The sequence below is a fragment of the Heterodontus francisci genome, chromosome 1 (genome assembly GCF_036365525.1).
Source record: "Heterodontus francisci isolate sHetFra1 chromosome 1, sHetFra1.hap1, whole genome shotgun sequence".
Lineage (NCBI taxonomy): Eukaryota > Metazoa > Chordata > Chondrichthyes > Heterodontiformes > Heterodontidae > Heterodontus > Heterodontus francisci.
Genome location: NC_090371.1, coordinates 48,476,200 through 48,499,625, shown reverse-complemented (window position 1 = coordinate 48,499,625; position 23,426 = coordinate 48,476,200). Strand labels below are relative to the sequence as shown.

Sequence of the window (23,426 nt, the reverse complement as noted above, 5' to 3'; positions counted from 1 at the left end):
GTCTACTCTGTCAAGCTGAACCAGTGTTTTATAAAGGTTAAGCTTCAATTGGAGTATTGTGTCCAATCTGGGCACCACACTTTAAAAAGAATGTGAAGGCATTGGAGAGGGTGCAGAAAAGATTTACAAGAATGGTTCCGGGAATGAAAAACTTCAATTCAGGGGATAGATTGGTGAAGCTAGAGCTGTTCTCCTTAGAGAAGGTTGAGAGGAGATTTAATAGAGGCGTTCAAAATCATGAGGGACCTGGACAGGGTAGATAGGGAGAATCTATTTCCATTGGTGGAAGGGTCGAAAACCAGAGGACACCGATTTAAATGAAGGTCAATGAAGAGTGCAGGAGGGCATGCTAGGAGCAGCACCAGGCAGGTCTAAAAATAAGGTGTCAGCCTGGTGAAGCTACAACACAGGACTACTTGCATGCCAAACAGTGGAAGCAGCATGTGATAGAGCTAAGCGATCCCACAATCAACGGACTGAATCTAAGCTCTGCAGTCCTGTCACATCCAGTCGTGAATGGTGGTGGACAATTAAACAACTAACAGGAGGAGGTGGCTCCACAAATATCCCTATCCTCAATGATGGGGGAGCCTAGGCAAGCTGTTCCAGTACAGCTACATCACTGGCATCTACCCGGCAATATGGAAAATTGCCCAAGTATGTCCTGTACACAAAAAGCAGGACAAGTCCAACCCGGCCAATTATGGCCCTATCAGTCTCCTCTCGATCATCAGCAATGTGATGGAAGGGGTCGTTGACAATGCTATCAAGCAGCACTTGCTCAGCAATAACCTGTTCATTGACATTCAGTTTAGGTTCTGGCAGGGCCACTTAGCTCCAGACCTCATTACAGCCTTGGTCCAAACATGGACAAAAGAGCTGAACTCCAGAGGTGAGGTGAGAGTCACTGCCTTTGACATCAAGGCAGCATTTGACAGAGTACGGCATCAAGGAGACGTAGCAAAACTGAAGTCAATGGGAATCAGGGGAAAAACTCTCTACTGGTTGGAGTCATACCTAGCATAAAGGAGAATGGTTCTGGTTGTTGGAGGTCAATCACCTCAGTTCTAGGACATCACGACAGGACTTCCTGAACAAAGGGACCTTGGCGTGTTTGTCCATAGATCTCTGAGGGCAGAAGGGCAGGTTAATAGGGTGGTGAAAAAGGCATATGGGACACTTGCCTTTATCAATTGAAGCATAGATTACAAAAGTAGGGAGGTCATGTTAGAGTTGTACAGAACTTTGGTAAGGCCACAGCTGGAATACTGTGTGCAATTCTGGTCGCCACATTATAGGAAGGATGCGATTGCATTGAAGGGGGTGCAGAGGCGATTCACCAGGATCTTGCCTGGGATGGAACATTTTAAGCTATGAAGAAACGTTGGATAGGCTTGGGTTGTTTTCGCTGGAGCAGAGAAGACTGAGGGGTGACCTGATCGAGGTGTACAAGATTATGAGGGGCATGGACAGGGTGGATAGGGAGCAGCTGTTACGAGGGGTCACAAGTTTAAGGTGAGGGGCGGGAGGTTTAAGGGGGACTTGAGGAAGAACATTTTTACCCAGAGGGTGGTGACGGTCTGGAATGCCCTGCCTGAGAGGATGGTAGAGGCAGGTTGCCTCACATCCTTTAAAAAGTACCTGGATGAGCACTTGGCACGTCATAACATTCAAGGCTATAGGCCAAGTGCTGGCAAATGGGATTAGATAGACAGGTCAGGTGTCTTTAATGCATCGGTGCAGACTAGATGGGCCGAAGGGCCTCTTCTGCACTGTATTATTCTGTGATTCCTCAAGATAGTATCCTAGGCCCAATCATTTTCAGCTGCTTCATTAATGACCTTCCCTCCATCATAAGGTTAGAAGTGGGGATGTTCACTGATGATTGCACAATGTTCGGTACCATTCGCAACTCCTAAGATACTGAAGCAGCCTGTGCCCAGATGCAGCAAGACCTGGACAACATCCAGGCTTGGACTGATAAGAGGCAAGTAACATTCGTGCCACACAAGTGCCAAGCAATGACTATCTCAAACAAGAGAGAATCTAACCATCTCTGAGTCCCCCACTATCAACATTCTGGGAGTTACCATTTACCAGAAACTGAACTGGACCAGCCACATAAATACTGTGGCTACAAGAGCAGGTCAGAGGCTGGGAATTCTGCAGTGAGTAACTCACCTCCTGACTTCCCAATGCCTGTCCACCATCTACAAGGCACAAGTCAGGAATGTGATAGACTGCTCTCCACTTGCCTGGATGGGTGCAGCTCCAACAACACTCAAGAAGCTCGACACCATCCAGGACAAAGCAGACTACTTGATTAGCCCCCCATTCACCACCTTCAACATTCACTCCCTCCACCACTGACACACAGCGGTAGCCGTGTGTACCATCTACAAGATGCATTGCAGAAACTCACCAAGGCTCCTTTGACAGCACCTTCCAAACCCACGACCTCTACCACCTAGAAGGACAAGAGCAGCAGTTGCATGGGAACACCACCACCTGCAAGTTCCCCTCCAAGCCATACACCATTCTGACGGAACTATATCACCGTTCCTTCACTGTTGCTGGATCAAAATCCTGGAACTCTCTTCCTAACAGCACTGTTGGTGTATCTGCACCGCAAGGACTGCAGCGATTTAAGGCGGCGGCTCAACACCACCTTCTCAAGGGCATTTAGGGATGGGTGATAAATGCTGGCCTAGCCAGCGATGCCCACATCCCATGAATAAATAAAAAAACCACCGATTTAAAGTGATTGGCAAAAGAAATAGAGGCGAGAAGAGGAAAAAACTTCCTTCTGCAGCACATGGTTAGGATCTGGAATGCACTGCCAGAGTGTTTTGTGCATTCAATTGTGGCTTTCAAAAGGGAACTGGATAATTATCTGAAGAGAAAAATTTGCAGGACTACAGGGAAAAGGCAGGGGAGTGGAACTAGTTATGTCACTCTTATAGAAAACCGGTATGGACAGGACGGGCCAAATGGCCTCCTTTTGTGCTGCAACCATTCTATGATTCAACGGTTATAAAGGTTCACCTTAACTTCTGATGAAAGGTCACAACCTGAAACATTAGTGTTTCTCTCTCGACAGATACTGCCAGACCTGCTGAGTATTTCAGTATTTTTCATTTTTATTTCATCATAACTTCTTTGCTTTTGTAGTCTATGCCTCTATTTATAAAACCCAGCATCCTGTATGCCTTTTTATCCACTTTCTCAACCTGCCCTGCCACCTTCAACCATTTCCCCACGTCTCTCTGTTCCTGCACCCCTTTAGAATTGTACCTTTTATTTTATATTGCCTCTCCTCATTCTTCTTACCAAAATATATCACTTCACACTTCTCGGCATTAAACTTCATCTCCACATGACCACCCATTTCACCAGCCTGTCTGTCCTCTTGAAGTCCATCACTATCCTCCTCACAGTACACAATACTTCCAAGTTCTGCATCGTCTGCAAGTTTTGAAATTGTGTCCTGTACACCCAAGTCTAGGTCATTAATGTAGATCAAGAAAAGCAGTGGTCCTGGGATCACTACTGTATACCTTCTTCCAATCCAAAAAACAACCATTCACCACTACTCTGTTTCCTGTCACTCAGTCAATTTCAGATCCATACTGTCCCTTTCATATCATGTGCTTCAACTTTGCTGGTAAGCCTATTATGTGGAACTTTATCAAACACCTTTTGGAAGTCCACATCAACCATGTTACGCTATTATGAATTTGCTTCCATTTTAACAATATTTTTGGAGGACTCGTGTTTAAAAATTGTGGAAATTGATTCACCTGAAAGACTGAAGAGATTCCATAGATGTTGGAAGGACTTGGGACTTTGCTTAAAAACAAACTCTTACTGGCAGTCATATGTCTTAAGCTAAGTAAACAGCAGGAGCTTTGGTGACTTGGGGCGTTGTTTAGAGAGAAGTGACATGCCAGGATTTATGATGGTCAAGAGTTGGTTTCGTTTTTGGATATTGTTTTGAGTCAGTTGGGGGTAAGCCTGCTATGAGAGAAGCCACCAGCTCATCCTTTTTCCACCTCTTTGAGAAACCATGAGAATTCAGTGTGATAGCTGAAACCCAATGCTGCATTTCTGCTGAAAAGCCTGCCTCGCGTTGCCTGAAGAGAACTGCTCTATAAAGATCTCAGTGACAGCTGTCAACGTGTATCTGGATGCCAGACTAAAGGAGCAGCTGATATCATTCCATATCTTATCTTTTTTTCTTCAAGAATTAACAAGTATTTGGCCAAAGTACTTTGTGTCTTTTTTGTAAAGTGAACCACTGTAGAGAAAACTTCTTTATTTTATCTTTAACCGGTGTGTGTGCGTGCGCATGTGTGTTGAGGTACTTTAAAATGGAACTTTCATATTTCAACCTGTGTGTTAATAAGCTTTGCATCTTTATTGAATAAGTCTTGTTTTATAATAAATTAATTTTTTTTGGTTTATTAATGAAATCTGGTTGGTGGATTTTTTTCTGAAGCTAAAATAGGGTAAATAATTGACCGTACCAGTAACTGGGTAAAACATTTAAATATATATTGTGACCTGTAGAGAAGTGGAACTAGAGAAAGAAAGTGCACTCCTCCAGCCTCGGTCGTAACACCCCTCATCAATCCTCTCTCTCAACAAAAATCTCAACAAAAAACTCAATCAAGTTAGTTAAACACGATTTGCCTTTAATAAATCTGTGCCAGCTTTCCTTAATTAATCATGTTACTGTTAATTTTATCTTGGATGATTGTTTCTAAAAGCTTTCTCACTACCGAGGCTAAATTGACTCGCCTGTTGTTGCTCTTTTTTGAACAAGGGTGTAAAATTGAAAATTCTCCAATATTGGCACCACCCCAGTATCTAAGGAGGATTGGAAGATTATGGCCAGTACCACTGCAATTTCCACCCTTACTTCACTCAGCATCCTCAGATGCATCCCATCAGTACAGGTGACTTAGCAACTTTTAAGAACAGCTTGACTTTCTAATACCTCCTTCTTTCAATTTTTAGCCCATCCGATATCTCAACTACCTCCTCTTTCAATATGACTTTAGTAGCATCATTTAGTACCTCAGCCATGCCCCTGCCTCCATGCATAAATCTCCTTTTTGGTCCCTAATTGGCTCCACCCCTCCTCTTACTACCCTTTTATGTTAGCTGCCAGTCTCTTCTCATACTTTCTCTTTGCCTCTCTTATTTCCTTTTTCACTTCCCCTCTGAACTTTCTATATTCAGCTCAAAACTGGGCATCCATAAGGCACTGTGGGCTATCAGAAACAGCAGAATTGTATTCAACCACAATATGTAATCTTACGATCTATATATCCCTTGCTCTACCATTACCATCAAGCCAAAGGACCAACCGTGGTTCAATGAGGAGTGTAGGAGAGCATGGCAGAAGCATCACCAAACATACCTAAAAATTAGGTGCCGATGATAGCAAACTTGAAGCAGTGGCAAACAGTGACAATGATACCAATTGACTGCAACAGGACATAGACAGGCTAGCAGAATGGGCAGACAATTGGCAGACAGAATTGGCAGAGAGTGTGGGGTGATGCATTTTGGCAGAAGGAATAGGGAGAGGCAATATATACTTAATGGCACAGTTCTAAAGAGTGTGCAGAAACAGAGGGGCATGAAGGTTTATGTGCATAGATCTTCGAAGGTGGCAGGACATATTGACAGAGTAATTAGCAAAGCATATGGGATCTTGGGCTTCATAAATAGAGGTATGAGAGTACTAAAGTAGGGAAGTTATGCTGAACCTGTGTAAAGCTCTGGTTAGACCATAACTAGAGTATTGCATCCAGTTCTGGTTATCAGGAAGGATGTGAAGGTTCCTGAGAGGGTGCAGAGAAGATTTACCAGAATGGTTCCAGGGATGAGGGAATTTAGCTACAAGGTCAGGTTGGAGAAGCTGCGTTGTTCTTCTTAGAGCAAAGGAGACTGAGGGAAGATCTGGTGGAGATGTACAAGATTATGACAGGTTTAGATCAAGTGAACAAAGAAAAGCTGCTCCCACTAGCTGGTACCAGGACTAGGGGATACAGAAATGTCAGGTTTTCGGCAAGAGGTCTGGAGGGATGTGAGGAAGAACTTTTTTACACAGCCACACTACCAGAAGGATGTGGAGGCTTTGGAGAGGGTACAGAAGAGGTTTACCAGGATGTTGCCTGGTCTGGAGGGCATTAGCTATGAGGAGAGGTTGGATAAACTCGGATTGTTTTCACTGGAACGATGGAGGTGGAGGGGCGACATGATAGAGGTTTACAAAGTTATGAGCGGCATGGACAGAGTGCATAGTCATAAGCTTTTTCCCAGGGTGGAAGAGTCAGTTACTAGGGGACATAGGTTTAAGGTGAGAGGGGCAAAGTTTAGAGGGGATGTGCGAGGCAAGTTCTTGACACAGAGGGTGGTGAGTGCCTGGAACTTGTTGCCAGGGGAGGTGGTGGAAGCAGGTACCATTGAGACGTTTAAGAGGCATCTTGACAAATACATGAATAGGATGGGAATAGAGGGATACGTTCCCCGGAAGTGCAGAAGGTTTTAGTTTAGGCAGGCATCAAGATTGGCGCAGGCTTGGAGGGCCGAATGGCCTGTTACTGTGCTGTACTGTTCTTTGTTCTATTGGTGATGACCTGGACCTCGCTGCCTACGAGGGTGGTGGAAGCAGAGATGATCAATGATTTCAAAAGGAAATTGGATGGGAACTTGAGGGAAATAAACTTGCAGGGCTACCGGGAAAGAGCAAGGGAATAGGACTGACTTGATTGCTCTACAGAGAGCAAGCATGGACTCAATGGGCCAAATGGCCTCCTTCTGTGCCATAATGACTCTATGACCAGGTGAAGCTGGAACACAGGGCTACGTGCATGCTGAACAGCAGAAGCAGCATGATATAGACAGAGCTAAGTGATCCCACAACCAATGGATCATATCAAAGCTCCACAGTCCTGCCACTTCCAGTTGTGAATGGTGGTGGACAATTAAGCAACTAATGGGAAGAGGAGGCTCCATAAACATCCCCATCCTCAAAGATGATGGACTCCAGCACGTCAGTGCAAAAATCAAGGCTGAGCATCAGTGAGCAGGATATTGCTGTGTAAGAGCCACTTGATAGCACTGTCAACGACAGCTTCCATCACTTTGCTGATGATCGAGAGTAATCATCTTCAGCCGGAAGTGCCGAACGAACGATCCATCTCAGCCTCCTCCTGAGGTCCCCAGAGCATCAAAGACACCAGTCTTCAGCCAATCCAATACTCTCCATGTGAGATCAAGAAACAACTGAAGGCATTGAATACAGCAAAGGCTATGGATCCTGACAACATCCCAGCTGTAGTAGTAAAGACATATGCTCCAAAACTAGTGCCCTGCGCCAAGCTGTTCCTATGCAGCTACAGCGCTGGCATCTACCTGACAATGTGGAAAATTGCACAGGTACGTCCTGTCCTCAAAAAGCAGAACAAAGCCAATCTGGCCAACTACTGCCCCATCAGTCTACTCTCGATCATCAGCAAAGTGACGGAAGCTGTCGTTGACAGTGATATCAAGCAGCACTTACGCAACATTAACCTGCTCACTGATGCTCCACTTGGGTTCAGCCAGGGCCTCTTAGCTCAAGACCTCATTACAGCCTTGGTCCAAACATGGACAAAATAGCTGAATTCCAGAGGTGAGGTGAGGTGAGAGTTACTGCCCTTGACATCAAGGCAGCATTTGACCGAGTGTAGCATCAAGTAGGCCTCAGCAAAATTGAAGTCAATGGAAATCAGGGGGACAACTTTCCACTGGTTAGAATCAGACCTAGCAGAAAGGAAGATGGTTGTGGTTGTTGGAGGCCAATCATCTCAGTCCAAGGACATTGTTGCAGGTATGCTTTGGGAAAGTGTCCGAGGTCTAATCATCTTCAGCTGCTTCATTAATGACCTTCCCACCAACATAGGGTCGGAAGTGGGGAATGTTTGCTGATGTTGCACAGCATTCAGTAACATTAGTAACTCCTCAGATACTGAAGCAGTCCGTGCCCGCATGCAGCAAGATCCGGACAACATTCAGGCTTGTGCTTTTAAGTGGCAAGTAACTTTCATGCCACACTAATGCCAGGCAATGACAATCTCAAACAAGAGATAATCTAAACATTTCCCCTTGGCATTCAACAGCATTACCATCACTGAATCCCCCACTATCAACATCCTGGGGGTTACCATTGATCAGAAACTTAACTGGACCGCCATATAAATACTGTGGCTACAAGAGTAGGTCAGAGACTGGGAATTCTGTGGTGAGTAACCTCCTAACTCCCCAAAGCCTGTCCACCATCTACAAACTACAAGTCAGGTGTATAATGGAATACTCTCCGCTTGCCTGGCTGAGTGCAGCTACAATCACAATCAAAAAAAGCTCTACATCATCCAGGGAAAAGAACCGTGCTTGATCGGCACCCCATTTACCACCTTCAACATTTACTCCCTCCATTACTGGTGCACAGTGGCAGCAGTGTGTACCATCTATAAGATGCACTGCAGCAACTTGTCAAGGCACCTTCGACAGCCCCTTCCAGATCCATGACCTCTACCACCAAGAAGAATAAAGACAGCAGATGCTTTGGAACACCACCACATGCAGGTTCTTCTCCAAGTCACACACCATGATGACTTGGAATTATATTGCAGGGTCAAAATCCTGGAACTCTCTCCCTATCAGCACTGTGGGTGTACCTATATTACATGGACTGCAGTGGTTCAAGATGGCGGCTCATCAACACCTTCTCAAGGACAATTAGGAATGGGCAATAAATGCTGGCCTTGCCAGTGACCCATCCCACAAATGAATTAAAAAGAATTCGGCCCATTTCTCACCTGTATCTTTCATCATTGAGGGAGCTCTGACTTTGGTTGCCCTACCTTTCCCTCTTGTGTCAATGTATCTCAACTGTTCCCAAACCATCTCCTCTGTAAAGACAGGCCATTGTTCCATTATAGTTTTGCCTTCCAATCTGCTGTTGAAAGCACAATCATACGAACATACGCACATATCAATTAGGAGCAGGAATAGGCCACTCGGTCCTTCGAGCCTGCTCTGCCATTCAATAAGTTCATGGCTGAACTGATGACTCCACATTTCCATCTACCCTCGATAACCTTCCACCCCCTTGCTTATCAAGAAACTATCTAACTCTGCCTTAAAAATATTCAAAGACTCTACTTCCACCACCTTTTGAGGAAGAGAATTCCAAAGACTCACGACCCTCTGAGAGAACAAATTTCTCCTTACCTCTTAAATGGGAAACCCCTTATTTTTAAACAGTGACCCCTAGTTCTAGATTCTTCCACAAGGGGAAACATGCTTTCCACATCCATCCTGTCACGACCCCTCAGGATCTTATATGTTTCAATCACCCAACGATGGTCTGGGAGGTGGAGGGTCAATACACAAGAGGCCAGAATCCACAGACTGGTGTGTTCTGAGGAGAGGACATGTTGTAAGTCAGAGTCATAGAGCCATTTATGACATAGAAGAAGGCCATTTGGCCCATCGATTCTACTTCCAGATTTTCTGAGCCAGGTTCCTATCTCACTAATGTCCTTATGTCATCCTTTATTATTAGAGTTACCCCACCTCCTTTTCTATTCTGCCTGTCTTTTTGAAATATTGTGTACCCTGGAATATTTATTTCCCAACCTAGATCACCTTGTAACCATGTCTCTGTGATGGCAATTAGATCTAAACCACTAGTTCATCTATCTTACTGCGCATGTTCCGCACATTCAGATAAAGGGACTTCAATTTTATTTTTTTTGCTGCTATTCCCTGCATGGACTTTACTCTCTGATGCATTATTAATGTTAGTCCCACTCAGCTTGTCTTTACCCACATCAATATACTTTTATTTTCCTTAACTTTTATCTTTGGATTTCTAAATCTCCCTTCACCGGAACCCTCCTTGCCCTCCCTTAGTTTAAGGTCATTTTTCCCTACTCTGACCATATTGGCTGGCGCACTCTTATGTTTGTACGCTCTGTCCCTTCCTGTTACACTCTGGTTACCATTACCCATATCACTACCCTGCACTATTGCCTTGTCCTTTCTCTTTTACTTTCCACAGCATGGCTCAGGTGAAGACCATCCCAATGGTGCAGTTACCTCTTTCCCCAGTACTGCTACCATTGCCCCATGAATCAAAACCCAATTCTCTCACACCAACCTTTGAGCCATGCATTCAACTCTCTCATCTTATCTACCCTATGCCAATTTGCTCGTAGTTCTGGTTGCGTGCTATACTTAAAGTTTAACAAATAAATTCTATTAATGCTTAAAATTATTTATGTACATTGGCAATACTAACTCTTTTCAAATAAAATATCCAATTTGCAGGTAATGGCCCTGATATCCTCTCCCTCTGCACTGGGTTGTTAATTGGGTGCACTGTTCCTGATCTAACTTGAACCCACCTGGATTTGAGGGTTCAGGGCATTAGCATAATTCCGACATGCCCCTTGGCAATGCAATACAACTATTGCACAGTGGGCAAAAATAGCTGCTGGCTCTAATGCCTTCTGGTTGCTGTCATAAAAAGCGGCCAGAAGGTCTCTTGCCCTTCAGTTCCAATGGGCCCCTATTGGGAAGAAATACCATTTATCTACTTTTAGCCGCCTTGGCCTTGCTGCTTGCTCCTCTTTGATCCTCCGAAGGGCTGCTGATGGCTTCAAAATGAATGCCCAATTGACGTTCACAGAGACAAATTAGGTGAGAGGCACTGTCACACCCCTCCATCACTCACTCTCATGTAAATAGCATGCCTGCCCTATTGTAAGTGTCCTGGAATCCCCGATTGTCAGGGGTCCCCAGTGCTTTTTATCTCTAATGTGCCTAAGAAATAAGCATTCCCTCGACAGATAGGAGGAGAATATAGGAGCCAATATATCTTCTTTAAAATCAGGATTTCCAAAGCATGTTCCCACTGCTAATTGTTTTGCATAACTCCATAAGTCCATTAGTGGCAATGTAGACACATTACACCTGAAGCAGCAGAATTGTCCCAATGTCACACGATTACGTATGCCAGGGTGAGGGCAAATGCCAGTGTCCCAGTCACTATCTCCTCCACAAAAATCCTCTTGTTACTTAGCTCCCCTCTGAGAATTCCAAAATAAATGAAAAATGTTAAGACTTAAAACCACACATCAGTGGCACACATGACTGAATTAAAGGACTAAATTCAGGGGTTCAAACAACAGGTTCCCTCAGACTATGATCTTTCTAATTAGGGACTCCACCCTTGAGCCCCACCCCTCCCACCTGTTGATCCTTTAATTTGAGGAACATCAAGCTCCTTCTGCCACTTGCCCTGAACAAAAACCAAGCGTTGCTATTAATATTTAAAAAACCCTCAATTTCTATGCACAACAGATATCAATTTAGCCCCCTTTAAAGATGGGGGCTAATTAACCCCAAATTAACTACTTTCTTACAGTATGTTCTGCAGGCCCACTATTCTTTGGCCGGGGGGGGGGGGGGGGGGTGCGGGGAACAGTTGCTGGGAGGGTTTTTTTTTCAATCACTAACTTTGCTTAAGGCTTGTGAATTTTATCCGTGTCTTCTTACACTCTGTTCAGTTTTCAATTTAAATTGCTTGCTTACTTCAATCTTAACTGTACCACTATTTATTTTAAAGGCATGTATCATGTCTTCCCAGTGTCTTCTCTGATTAAAATCAATTTAGTCACTTGAATGTTTCGTCATAAACCCAATCTCTTGACGCCTAGAATTATCTTTCTAATGTATTTATATATTTTTGAGATAGGGGAACCAAAGTTAAACTTCATACTCCAGAATTGCATTAACCCGTAAAACGTCAGTATAACCTGTAGCCCAAACCCCTCCAGTTACAACCCAGTTCCCTATTTGTTCATTAATCACTGCTTCACAGTCATTAATTGCTTTCAGAGTAGGTCAAATAATCATTACCAAATTCTTTTCTCTTTTTAGCTTCTGCAATATTTTCATTTTACACACGTTTACTATTACTCATATATGCATTACCTTACTATCCACATTAAAATCCATCTGTCGTAACACAACTGATCTGTGTAATTGGTCTAAGTTCCCTTAAGATAATTAATCTTCTTTCCACTTGTTACCTGTTGACGTAGCTTAGTGTTAACAGTAAACCTATTATTGCTATACTACGAGAAACCTACAGCACAGAAGGAGGCCATTCAGCCCGTTATGCTTGTTGGCCCTTTGAAAGAGCAATTGTCCTTAGTCCCACACCCTGCTTTTTGTCTGCAAACTTGTCAGTTTTGCATTCTCAAGTACCCGGCCAATGACCTTTAAAATTATTGATGGAATCATCTTTCACCACCTTTTCAGGTAAAATGTTCCAGATCCTAACAACTCTTGAGTGAAAACATTTCTAATCATCTCCCCTCTAGATATTACCTTGTTGCAAAGCAATAATAAACACTGTGAAAAGCAAGGGTAACAGAATTGAATCCTGTCACACATCACTGGTTACTTCTCCCTAGTCAACGCTTATATAGGAACAGGAGTGGACTAGTCAGTAGAGCCTGTTCTGCCATTGAATGAGATCATAGCTGGTCTGTATCTATCTTCTGTTGCTATCAATTCTCAATCCATCTAGACAATTTGTCATCTATTCTACCAGTCTTAACCTTCCTTACTAGACTCACATAAGGAAGTTTGTCAAACACTATGTGAAACTCCAAACATCTCATTCATGATGGCTGCGAAAGGAATATCAAGGAAGATTAAGGACAAGAAAAAAAAATGTTATTTCAATCTCTACGTACGATAGGAAACTTACAATAGGATGTTTAGTTTCTCTGTAGTTCATTTTAAACAGACATTTACATTTTTTTTTGTCAGATGAAGGTTGAATGAAGAAGTTGAAATCTCATTTACAGGTCCACATGATTTTTTGGGATTTTTCTAAGTGAAAGATATTTAAAATGATTAAAAAAAGAGAAACTGTGATCTATGTGAGAGATTTGTTTTTAGGAGGGATGCGAGAGTTGAAGAAAAAAAGAAAAGTACCTTTTCTTTCAGCCTTCTTTTCAGTCTATCTTTCGAAGATTCCAATAGATTAACTTTTGGTTGATCCACATGTCGATCTGAAATGCTGTCTTTCCGTTTCATTTCGGAGTTCTGGAGATTCTGTTGAGTTGGACTGCTGGGTGGATCCGTAGGCTTATGCAGCTCCCCTGCCATCTGGACAGGGCTGTGCGAAGGTTCCTCACTTTGAATATTACTGCTGTCTTTGGCATTCCTGTTCAAATCCTTATCATTAGGAGAGTGTCTCTGGTTGTGCTGCCATCGGCGCTGCTGGCTGTAGCCATGGTTTGGTGGACCCTGCTTTCCTGCTGAAGTCTGGTACTGCCTCGAGTGATCTCGGTTGTGTTTTGTGTTGCTAGGCTGATGCTCTCCATGTTGTTGCTGCACTTTGTTTCCTCCTGGAGTCCTCTGCTGTCTCCTACAAATAAGGACGATACGTCATAACCAGGATGCATTCACACAATAAAGTTTACCTGTAACTCTCTTCAGCTCACACAGCCCGAGCACACCTTTCCATGCAAGCACATTGCACAACATTTTCCTCAAAGAGTTTAGTTTAGTTTAGTGATACAGCACTGAAACAGGCCCTTCGGCCCACCGAGTCTGTGCCGACCATCAACCACCCATTTTTTTTTTACTAATGCTACACTAATCCCATATTCCTACCACATCCCCACCTGTCCCTATATTTCCCTACCACCTACCTACACTAGGGGCAATTGCTAATGGCCAATTTACCTATCAACCTGCAAGTCTTTGGCATGTGGGAGGAAACCGGAGCACCCGGAGGAAACCCACGCAAACACAGGGGGAACTTGCAAACTCCACACAGGCAGTACCCAGAATTGAACCCGGGTCACTGGAGCTGTGAGGCTGCGGTGCTAACCACTGCGCCACTGTGCAGATGTTAGAACATCCTAAAATAGATAACAGATAAGATAACATAGTGATAATGTTTATTAAATAGAACATTTATTTTTCCCTCTAATGGGACCCACACAGACCAGAAAGGCCCCTGGTTCTCTCGCTAGACTGTGCCAAATTGGCTGATGTTAGCTTGGGTGCATGTGAGGTGTTACAATCATCCTCAATGAAGGGCTACAACAAAATGTCAGCCAGGATTCTCCTTCTCTATCATTATCCAGAGACCTCTGCTGGAACCTGCCAGTATGTGAAGGCCAACTCCAGTGAAGTGCCTTTGGATGTTTTACTATATTAATGGTGCTGTACAATGCAAGTTGTTGCATTTAGAGTTGCTGTTGGAGGACAATATCAGGCTCTGCTATGACGCTTCCCAGGATTGAACAACTTCCAAAGTTAACTGCACACATTCACATAAGAATGTGTCATCAGTCCTATTCCCAACCTACTCCACTCATGTATATTTTCCTGTAGAGGGATGATAATTCAGAGCAGAAGCTCTGGCCAATCTTTCCCCTCCCTATTTTGGAATACCAATTGTCGGACCCTACAGCCATACTGGTTGAGATCAGTGAACTCACCAAAGATTAGGAATCAAAACCGGGACCTTCCTAGTCAATGACTCAGTATAAAGCCGCTTGTTTATATACTGAGTCATCAGAGGAGTTCTACTACAGACAGAGCAATTTCTAAACAATGAGTCATGAAAATTGTAATTTGTCTCTCATCGAGTCCCTTTCAATAGACTTTTGTATAACCAATGATTTATTGTTTTAAGATGATTCTGTGAGGCGGTTTGCATTAATTTGTTGGTTCCTCCAACTCCCTTTCCGTTTAAAAAAAATTGTATTTCTACCCTTGAAACACCAGTCACAATGTTTGCCTTTGCACCATACGGTTTTCTCTGCTTATTCACATGTTAATTAGTTGAACGATAATCACTTTTTATTCCTAATATCAGGAATTCTGTAGGTCTATTTTGGAGAATAGTTTGGAAAACCTTTGTGCATCCTCGCTAAAACAAAGGAAAAGAATTAGTCTGAACTCTACTTGTCATTCCAAATACTTTCTCATATCTTACTGGCTTCTCAAGGTTTGCTAGTATCTCACTACCATTCGTTTATGACTTAATGGAGAACAAAAAAGTTATTTCCTTTCACAATTTCTTGCTTTCTCCCTTTCTGTTCTCTCCCTATAGTATGTATTATTCATTAACCCGCAGGGCAGGCAGCCAAATTGGTTTCTGGCTCTGCCATTGCCAATCAGTAAGAATTTGAAGATTCAGTGCAAGAAGAGAAACTTGCTCTTGATTTCCCTCTTCTACTACTTAGTATCGATTCCAGATGGAATGGCTGAGATTGGCAAATTATTGTGTTGGGAATCATGTATCCTCCACAAATTAGTACTATTTTCAGAATAAACACAGTATCCATGCATGCAGACACAAGAGCAAAATACTGCAGATGCTTGAAATCTGAAAGAACAACAAACAGAAAACATTGGAAATAATCAGCAGGTCTGGTAGCATCTGTGGAGAGAGAAATTGAGTTAACATCAGGACGATGCATCAAAAATTGACAGGACTTATTAAGGGAGCTTTATTGATTTGGATTTGAGTATAAGGGTTACTCGACACAAAAGTAATGAGCACAGTAAATTGTGACTTGAGGAGGACATAAACGAGTTATTAGATTGGGAAGAAAGTATTCAGGTGAAATGTAATGATACATCTTCAGAGGAAGAATAAAGAAAGGATATATAAACAAATATATTAAATAGTGAAACTTTAAAAAGGGAAGAGGAGCGGAGTGTTTTGGGGGTTCAAATACACAAATTTTTTAAAAAGTTGTTAAAAACTGTATAAAAAAGAAATATGATCCTGGGATTTTATAAAGATCGTTAGGGAATTTTAACCGCGAAAAATGGGCAGATTTGGGTCAGCTGGGAGATTAAAGTGTTAAAAATCAGAACTCTGAAATCAACCAATCTACTTCCAGTTTTAAGGGCAGCGGTGGAACAAGGGGCAGACAGACAACCTGCTCCCAGGAGGTGGGAGGGCAGCTGGTGGAATTTAAATTCAATTAATTAATAAAAAATCTGGAATTAATAGCTAGTCTCAGTAAATGTGCCATGAAGCTATCATCAATCGTTGTAAAAACCCATCCTTTAGGGAAGGAAATCTGCCATCCTTACCTGGTCTGGCCTACATGTGACTCCAGACCCACAGTAATGTGGTTGATTCTTAACTGCCCTCTGAAATGGTCTAGTAAGCCACTCCGTTGTCAAGGGCAATGAGGGACGGGCAGCAAATGCTGGCCTTGCCAGCGACATCCACTCCCCATAAAAGAATAAAAAAAACTATTACTCTGTGAGCTGTTGCGACCAGACGAGAAAGGTATCCAGGGGTCTGTTATTATCTTCACCTGGTCTTATTGTAACAGGGTTTAATTTTAAACACAGAGTGCTTTGAGCTCCTCCTTTGTGAATTCTTGTTCAGTTTTCTAATTATAAGGAAAAGAAATGAGCACAAACAGGCTTTCTTTGGTTTAAAGAAGAAAAGTGAAATTTATTAAACTTACTTAAACTCTAATACGGATATATGACGCGCCCACGCTAGCATGCACACGCGATATACACATGCAGATAGGGACTGAAAGGAAAAGATAAAGTGGAACAGTTTGAGGCAATATCTTGTTACTGTGCTTCAATCTCACTGAAGTCCTTGATTGAAGAAAGGGCCTTGTGTTTCGTTGGGGCCCAGTATTCTTCTTAAACCTTGTTCACGAGACTTTTCTCTCTTTGAGTTTACGTGTCTTCAATGGTTTCTGAAGCTGGTGAGAGCGAGATAAGGGCAGACAGGAGAGGAGGTAATTCTTGTTTCAGTTCCAGGAGCGTTCTGAGTTCAAATTCTGTTTTTCCAGTTTAAAACTCCCCTAGTGGGCCAGCAGGTGGTCACATGACCGACTGGTTTGACCAGGTCTCTTTTGTGTATTGGGGTGGGGATTGGTTCCTTTATTTCAACACTGTCTGGTACTATGCGAATGTCCTTCCAGCCAGGGGCTTGCAATTTTAAGTTTTAAAGTTCACGTGGCAATATCACGTGTGCCTCAGTCTTGGCAGGTGGAGAGTTTGCCTGACAGGCCTAAAACCGAGAGGTCTAATAAAGGCATAAGCAGTAACTGACAAGTAAGTAGATTGTCCACAGGGAGTGGAAGCAATTTGAATGTGGGGCAGAACCTTTCTCTGCCGGTTTTAAGATGGTATAAAATCTAGCTCTACTTCAGGTCGAGTGTTGAGTCAGCAAGTCTTCAGCCACCTAATGCCCAAAAACTGGTTTGTGGGCATGTCTTGGAGAGGTTTCTGTGTTATTCCAGGAATTGTGCCAGTCACGCCCTCCATAGATCCGACAGAACTCATTCTGCCATTCACATCTCCTCATGTTACTTGTCCCATTACCACACCCTTCAGACTTGCACCATGAAACCTTTTGTCATTTAACCTTTCCTGTCTTTCACCCTATCCCAGACCTTCCCTGTCATTATTTTCCCCATCATCTCCCTTTCAGTTGTTTAAAACCAATTACATTTCTAACTTTTCCCAGTCCTGATGAAAGATCATCGACCTGAACTGTTGTGCTGAATTTTCACCCACCCCCCACAACTGAAATTGGGAATGGAGGTTGGAGTGTGGGGATGCGCAAAAATACAGGCAGTAGCCAGTGTGTCAGTATCGCAACACTGCTCCCGGCACCAGCCATTTTCAGAAAGGTGGGTTTGGGGCCTGGCAATGCCCCCACGAGGTGGGCAGGCAATTAGGCTCATTAAGAGCCCTGTTAAAGGTAGGTTTAGAAGGCCGACTGGGATTTTCCAATTGGCCTCCAGTTTCCTGATGCGATGGTCTGGGGAGGGGGGGCAGATCAACTGCTAAGAGGGGGGCTGGTCGGGGTGCCAGTGCTTCTGGCAGGCCTATAGGCTCTCCCTGGGTGAGAGTGCATCCAAAAACCACCTTGTAGAGGGGCTCCCCACAGTGGTCCGACTGCTTTTTGATTAAAGGTTTTAAAAAGTGGCTGAGAGGACACCTTCCTGTTGAGGCGCCCTCCCAACAACTTACCTTGTACCGCAGCCAGGTGCTTCTCTGAAGCTGGAAGGCCTCTGATTGGCCCTCTAGCTTTGAAAGCCCGCCCACTGCCCGTAATTGGACAGGAAACCCGTCTCCCTGCCAATTAAGGTCTTACGCACATGAAAATTTTAACTTTAATCGGTTTTCCCCAGGAGGCGAGTTTCTGACCTGAAAGCAAACCCAGCTCCTGTTTTCCACCTCCGTGACAAAAATTCAACCTGTTAACTCTGTTTCTCCCTCCACAGATGCTGCATGACCCGCTGATTATTTCTAGAATTTTCTGTTTTTATTCCAACAGCACTTATGCCAGCTGAGAGCGGAGAGTAATTTTATTGTAATCCTAATAAAGGCCTCAAGACTGTCTGAGAGAAAAAGGTTGACAATCCCAGATGCTCCTGAATGGAAGTGATAACCCATCTGAATTAGGGAAATGGCCCTATCCCTGTGATTTGGGATGGGATCTATGCCTTCGGCTGCAGGTGGCCAGCAGTCTGGCTCCACTGCACATCTGCCAGTGAAGCACGGAACCTTCAATATTGGTGCCTATGAATCTCTCTTATAAATAAGTCCAGCAAATATGAAAGTAAACAGACTTAGTTTTGAAAACACAGAACTGTGTCATGAAACACAATATCCACAGCGGAAAAATACAACCCAAAACATATATAACATATGAAAAATTAATTCAAACCACCTCAAAATTGGAAAACAGAAACAGCAAGAAAAATTACTTCCGCAGTCATTAGTTTTCAGTTTGGATTCCAATATTCCTTTATCTGTAATACTTTAAAGCAGTTCATACTGGAATGCGTAACTAAAAGCAACACTTTTCATATTCCAAAACAGCACTCTATTTATTGATAATTATTATAATGACTCCTTGCTGTGTTTCATTTATACAACAAACATATGATGCAGTAAGTTGCATCGTGCTGAAACATAATATTCTGTCATAAAAACAGAAAATGCTGGAAATATTCAGCAGGTCTGTGGAGAGAGAAACAGAGCTAGCAGCTGGAATTTACCCAGGCATGCAGAGGCGGCTTTGGAGGCAGGGGCACGAGGAAATTTGCATGTCAGATCGGCTCCCTGACGTGTTCCCACCTCCGTTTGCTTTTCCTGGAGGTGGACTAGCAGGTTCGACGGTTCCCTGCCTGGCAGCAGCGGGAAGCCAATTAAGGCTGATAATAAGCCACTTATCTGCAATTTTCCACACCACAAGTGATCTTCCCTGGGACGCAGCAGGAGGTCCGAGCTGCGACACAGTTGAGGGTTTACGTGTATTTGCCAGCAGTAATTTACAAAGGGGATCTATCCCCAGCCATGGAGACTGATGGCTCCACTAATGCTTGCCCTGCTTCAATGGCAGCCATGTCCTTCCCATTGAAAGCACCTTCAAGGCACTGCGGCCACTCCTGCTGATGGCCAGGCATCGCCCACATTGTGAAGGTGGCCGATGGCCATCTGCACAGGCCACACTGATTGGACTTCCCAACACTGGAACTCGGCCACTGTCCCTAATTGGATGGGCTTCCCAGAGATGGCTTCTTAATTAGCCACCTCCGAGAAGATTCGCCTGACCTTCTGCCACTTGCTCTTCCGGGTTTCCGACCAGGAGTTCATCTCAACGGTGGGATGGGCTAGCTACATTCAGCCCAACATTGCTGTTCAATGATCTTTCATCAGAACTGGGAAGAGTTAGAATGCAACAGGTTTTAAGCAAATGAAAGTGGGGGGGGGGGGGGGGGAAAGGAACAAATGGGAAGGTTTGTGATAGGGTGGAAGACAAGAGTTGATGGCACAATGGGAATGGAAATGGGACAAGTAAAGAAACAAAAGATGTGTCTAGAGGAGGTGTGAATGGCAGAACGATGAAAAGCTGCCATCCAAAAGCAAGAGAGAAAACCTAAAACCAGCAAAGAAAATGGATATAAAATGGGGACAGAGGTTACGACCTGAACTCAATGTTGAGTCCGGAAAACTGTCAAGTGCCTAATCAAAAGATGAGGTGCTGTTCCCCGTGCTTACATCGAGCTTCATTGGAATATTACAGGAGGTGGAGGACAGAAAGATCAGAGTGGGAGCAAGGTGGAGAACTAAAATATTATTTAATAAATAAATTAAAAACCTGAAGCTCAGGGTCACACATGTGGACTGAATGGAGGTGTTCCGCAAAGCAGTCACCTAATTTGCATTTGGCTTCTCCAATGTCAAGGAGACCACATTGTGAGCCGTGATTACAGTATACTAAATTGAAAGAAGGACAAGTAAATTGCTGTTTCACCTGGAAGGTATGTTTGGTGCCTTGGATGGTGGGTGAGAATGGCGGAGGTAAAGGGGCAGGTCTTGAATCTTCAGTGTTTGCAAAGAAAAGTGCAGTGGGATGGGGATGGGAATTGGGGGTGATTGAGTGGGTCAGGGTGTCAGGGAGGGAACGATCCCTTCGAAAAGCTGAAAGGTGAGGGAAAGAGTTGTGTTTGGTGTCACGCTGGAGGTAGCAGAAATGGCAGCAGATGATCCGTTGAATAGGGAGGTTGGTGGGGTGGAAGGTGAGGACAAGTCTGTTACTTGGAGTCTCGCTGTGAAATGACTCTCAGCTCTTCCTCCTCCTGAAACAAAGTTGGTTCACCAAACATCTATATATTTAAAAAAAAAAATCTTTAAAAATTAATTCATTTTTTCAAGATAATTATTACACTGAAATAAGTCACTTCTGGATCAGTTTTGCTTTTGCAAAAGTGCAGGGGCTTAGTTGACCAACTCTGATTGTGTTGAACTATTGTACAGCTTAAAATGAGCATTGCCTTCACCAATCAGGAGAACAAAAACGCCGAGTGACATTTTTGGGACGACTATGCTTTTGTTCCAATTTACAGCATCATGTCACATCAGTCAAATGGCAAATTGTTTTCAAAGTGTGATGACCCCTTTAACCACCAGAATAAAGTGTTCTTCACAATTAGAAATCTTACAACACCTTCCTTGACAAATGATGTATTTATACCAAACTTCTATTAGCAAGTGCTCTGAACCATGTATTTACCACAAAACTATGCCCAGAAATGCTTAGATGTGATCCCAGCACCAGAGAAAATTAATTTTACTTCCCCAGTCATGGAGAATGCAGGGCAATCCATAGATGAAAATGAGACATCCACAAGGTTTTGGGAGGTATTCAACAAGTTCATACATGTTGGTATTATGGTTCTCAGCTTTATTAAATGGCAGTGGCAGTCCTCAAATTGTTCTGTCATTCTTGCTCACAACATCAGTAACAACTTGTACTGACATATCGCCTTTAACAGTAAAATTTCCGACGGCACTTCACAGGAACGTTATCAAACGAAATTTGACACTAAGCCACATAAGGAGATATTTGGGCAGATGACCAAAAACTTGGTCAAAGAGGTAGGTTTTAAGGAGTGTCCTAAAGGAGGAAAGACAGCTTTAGGCAGGGAATTCCAGCTCTTAGGGCCTTGGTAGCTCTAAGTATGACTGCCAATGTGGCACGATTAAAAACAATTATTTTGAATTGATTTGGATTTTTTTCTATTCATAAACAATGAGTCTGACTACTTGATTAAGGAAATGTCTGTTTCTTCAACTTGGCCCATACTTGTTCTATTAATTCTGTGGAAAACAGTTCTTTCTCATCACAGACTGGCTAGACGAAAGATGTTGGCTTGAGCTCAGCTGATTCCTTATCTTACCATAATGGGTGCTGTGGCATGTAGAAATAGCTGATTGGTTTTCAGTTGCATAACAAGTAGTGCTGATGATTAAACCTATCTATTATTCTCCTTCTGAAAAAATTATGTGCGATTACAAATTTGACATTTCCGTTTGTTTTAAGCATTTTCCCTTTGCTCTCAATCAAAATGGCCAGTTTCTTGTGGAAACACAAAGATCCAAAGTGCTGCCCATCCCCCGTTCCATTTCCTGATGTTGTGACTTGTGGGTGGGGTGGGGGTGGGAGCACAGGGTAGGGAAAGCGGGGTACAGTCCAGCAGGCACTGGAGGCCCGCCAGTACTTTATTCCAGTGGCAATGCTTTGCATGAGAGCCTACTGGGTGAGCATCAACATTCAACCAATGTCATTCAACCAATCACAACTGAGCTCTGTTCTGTTGTCACCTCGTAATTTTCAGCAGAGGGCACTGGATAGTGATGAGAAAATGCCAGCTGATTTGCTGCCCCCCTCACCCTTGATCCAGGGGTACTGGGGCCAACAGCTGCCCTAGCAGACCAACTAACCCTGTACATACCATAGATTGAGCACAGGGTCTTCTTGGTCCGTATGGGTTAGGAGCCTTTTTATCTGCTAAGCCATAGTGAAGCTAAATCATACTATTTCTAATACACGTCCACCAATCTCCAATAATATCCTGAGAATAATAAAGTAATCATCTGGCAAGTTAGGTCTGTCATCCGCAGGAGTTTTTAAAAAAATGTAATGAGGAGTTTTGAGCAGGGAGCTGCTGAGAGACACAATACCAACACCAGTCTTCCCCCAGGGTAGAACTAACCTTTCACTGGACCTTCTCTCATTGGATGGAAGGACCACCGTTAACTTCGCTTGGTTGATGTAAACATATCTATAAGTGCAATAGTGCAGGTACTTGAGGATATTGGGTAGTGATATGACAATAGCAGGGAAGAGGGAAGGTATTACAACTAAAAAGACAAAACATTGGTAGGATGAAAAACTAAAGTTAACCAATTATCCATCAAAAACTCAGTGGCATCATCTCACTTGATAAAATTGCATTGTGGGAAGGCTCTACCAACAAATCTGAAGAGTAAACTATATCCTATCATGCACCATGGTTATTTAACTAGCATGGTGGCATCACTGGTTATACTTCAAACTGAAGGCTACTCACCACTTCCCACAGAATACACAATTACATGCATCTTGGATTTTGCACAATACTCCAATTTATAGCCGCAAATCCTTCAATGATTATATGGCGGACTTTAATAACAGAGGTGGAGCCAAATAATAACTAAACAGACTGAGAGCAGAGCTGATGTCATGCGTAAAACACACTGCTGTGGGCTTAGTGCCAGTACTGGAATGCAGCAAACATTGACATTAGGCCTGTACCCATCCCAAAGCAACTCAGTAATCAAGATCTTGTTGGTCTGTACAGTCTATTTTGCAGCAAGCATAGAAAATCAAGGAGCAAATATGAAAAGGATTATTTCTCCTATTATCTTTCAAGCTTGTGACACTCCCTTGCTTAAGTAGCAATAACCACAATGCTCTTGTACAGACCAGTTTACAGGTTGTCTAG

General features: G+C 43.3%; 1 protein-coding gene across 4 annotated transcripts in view; it reads right to left on the bottom strand.

Annotated features, from left to right (window-relative positions):
- The window catches only part of ctif (CBP80/20-dependent translation initiation factor), a 395,289-nt gene that overhangs the window by 113,328 nt on the left and 258,535 nt on the right, over positions 1-23,426 (bottom strand). For 3 of the 4 annotated variants that reach the window (XR_010974913.1, XM_068030259.1, XM_068030270.1), the window contains exons 8-9: positions 22,656-22,724; positions 13,072-13,507 (exon numbers count right to left, since the gene is read on the bottom strand). Coding sequence is in view for 3 of the 4 variants with exons in the window: in XM_068030259.1 (XP_067886360.1) it covers positions 13,072-13,507; positions 22,656-22,724 (505 nt within the window). In the remaining variant the exon portion in view is untranslated. The remainder of the gene's footprint in view (positions 1-13,071; positions 13,508-22,655; positions 22,725-23,426) is intronic. The other variant, XM_068030279.1, reaches the window with a different exon arrangement.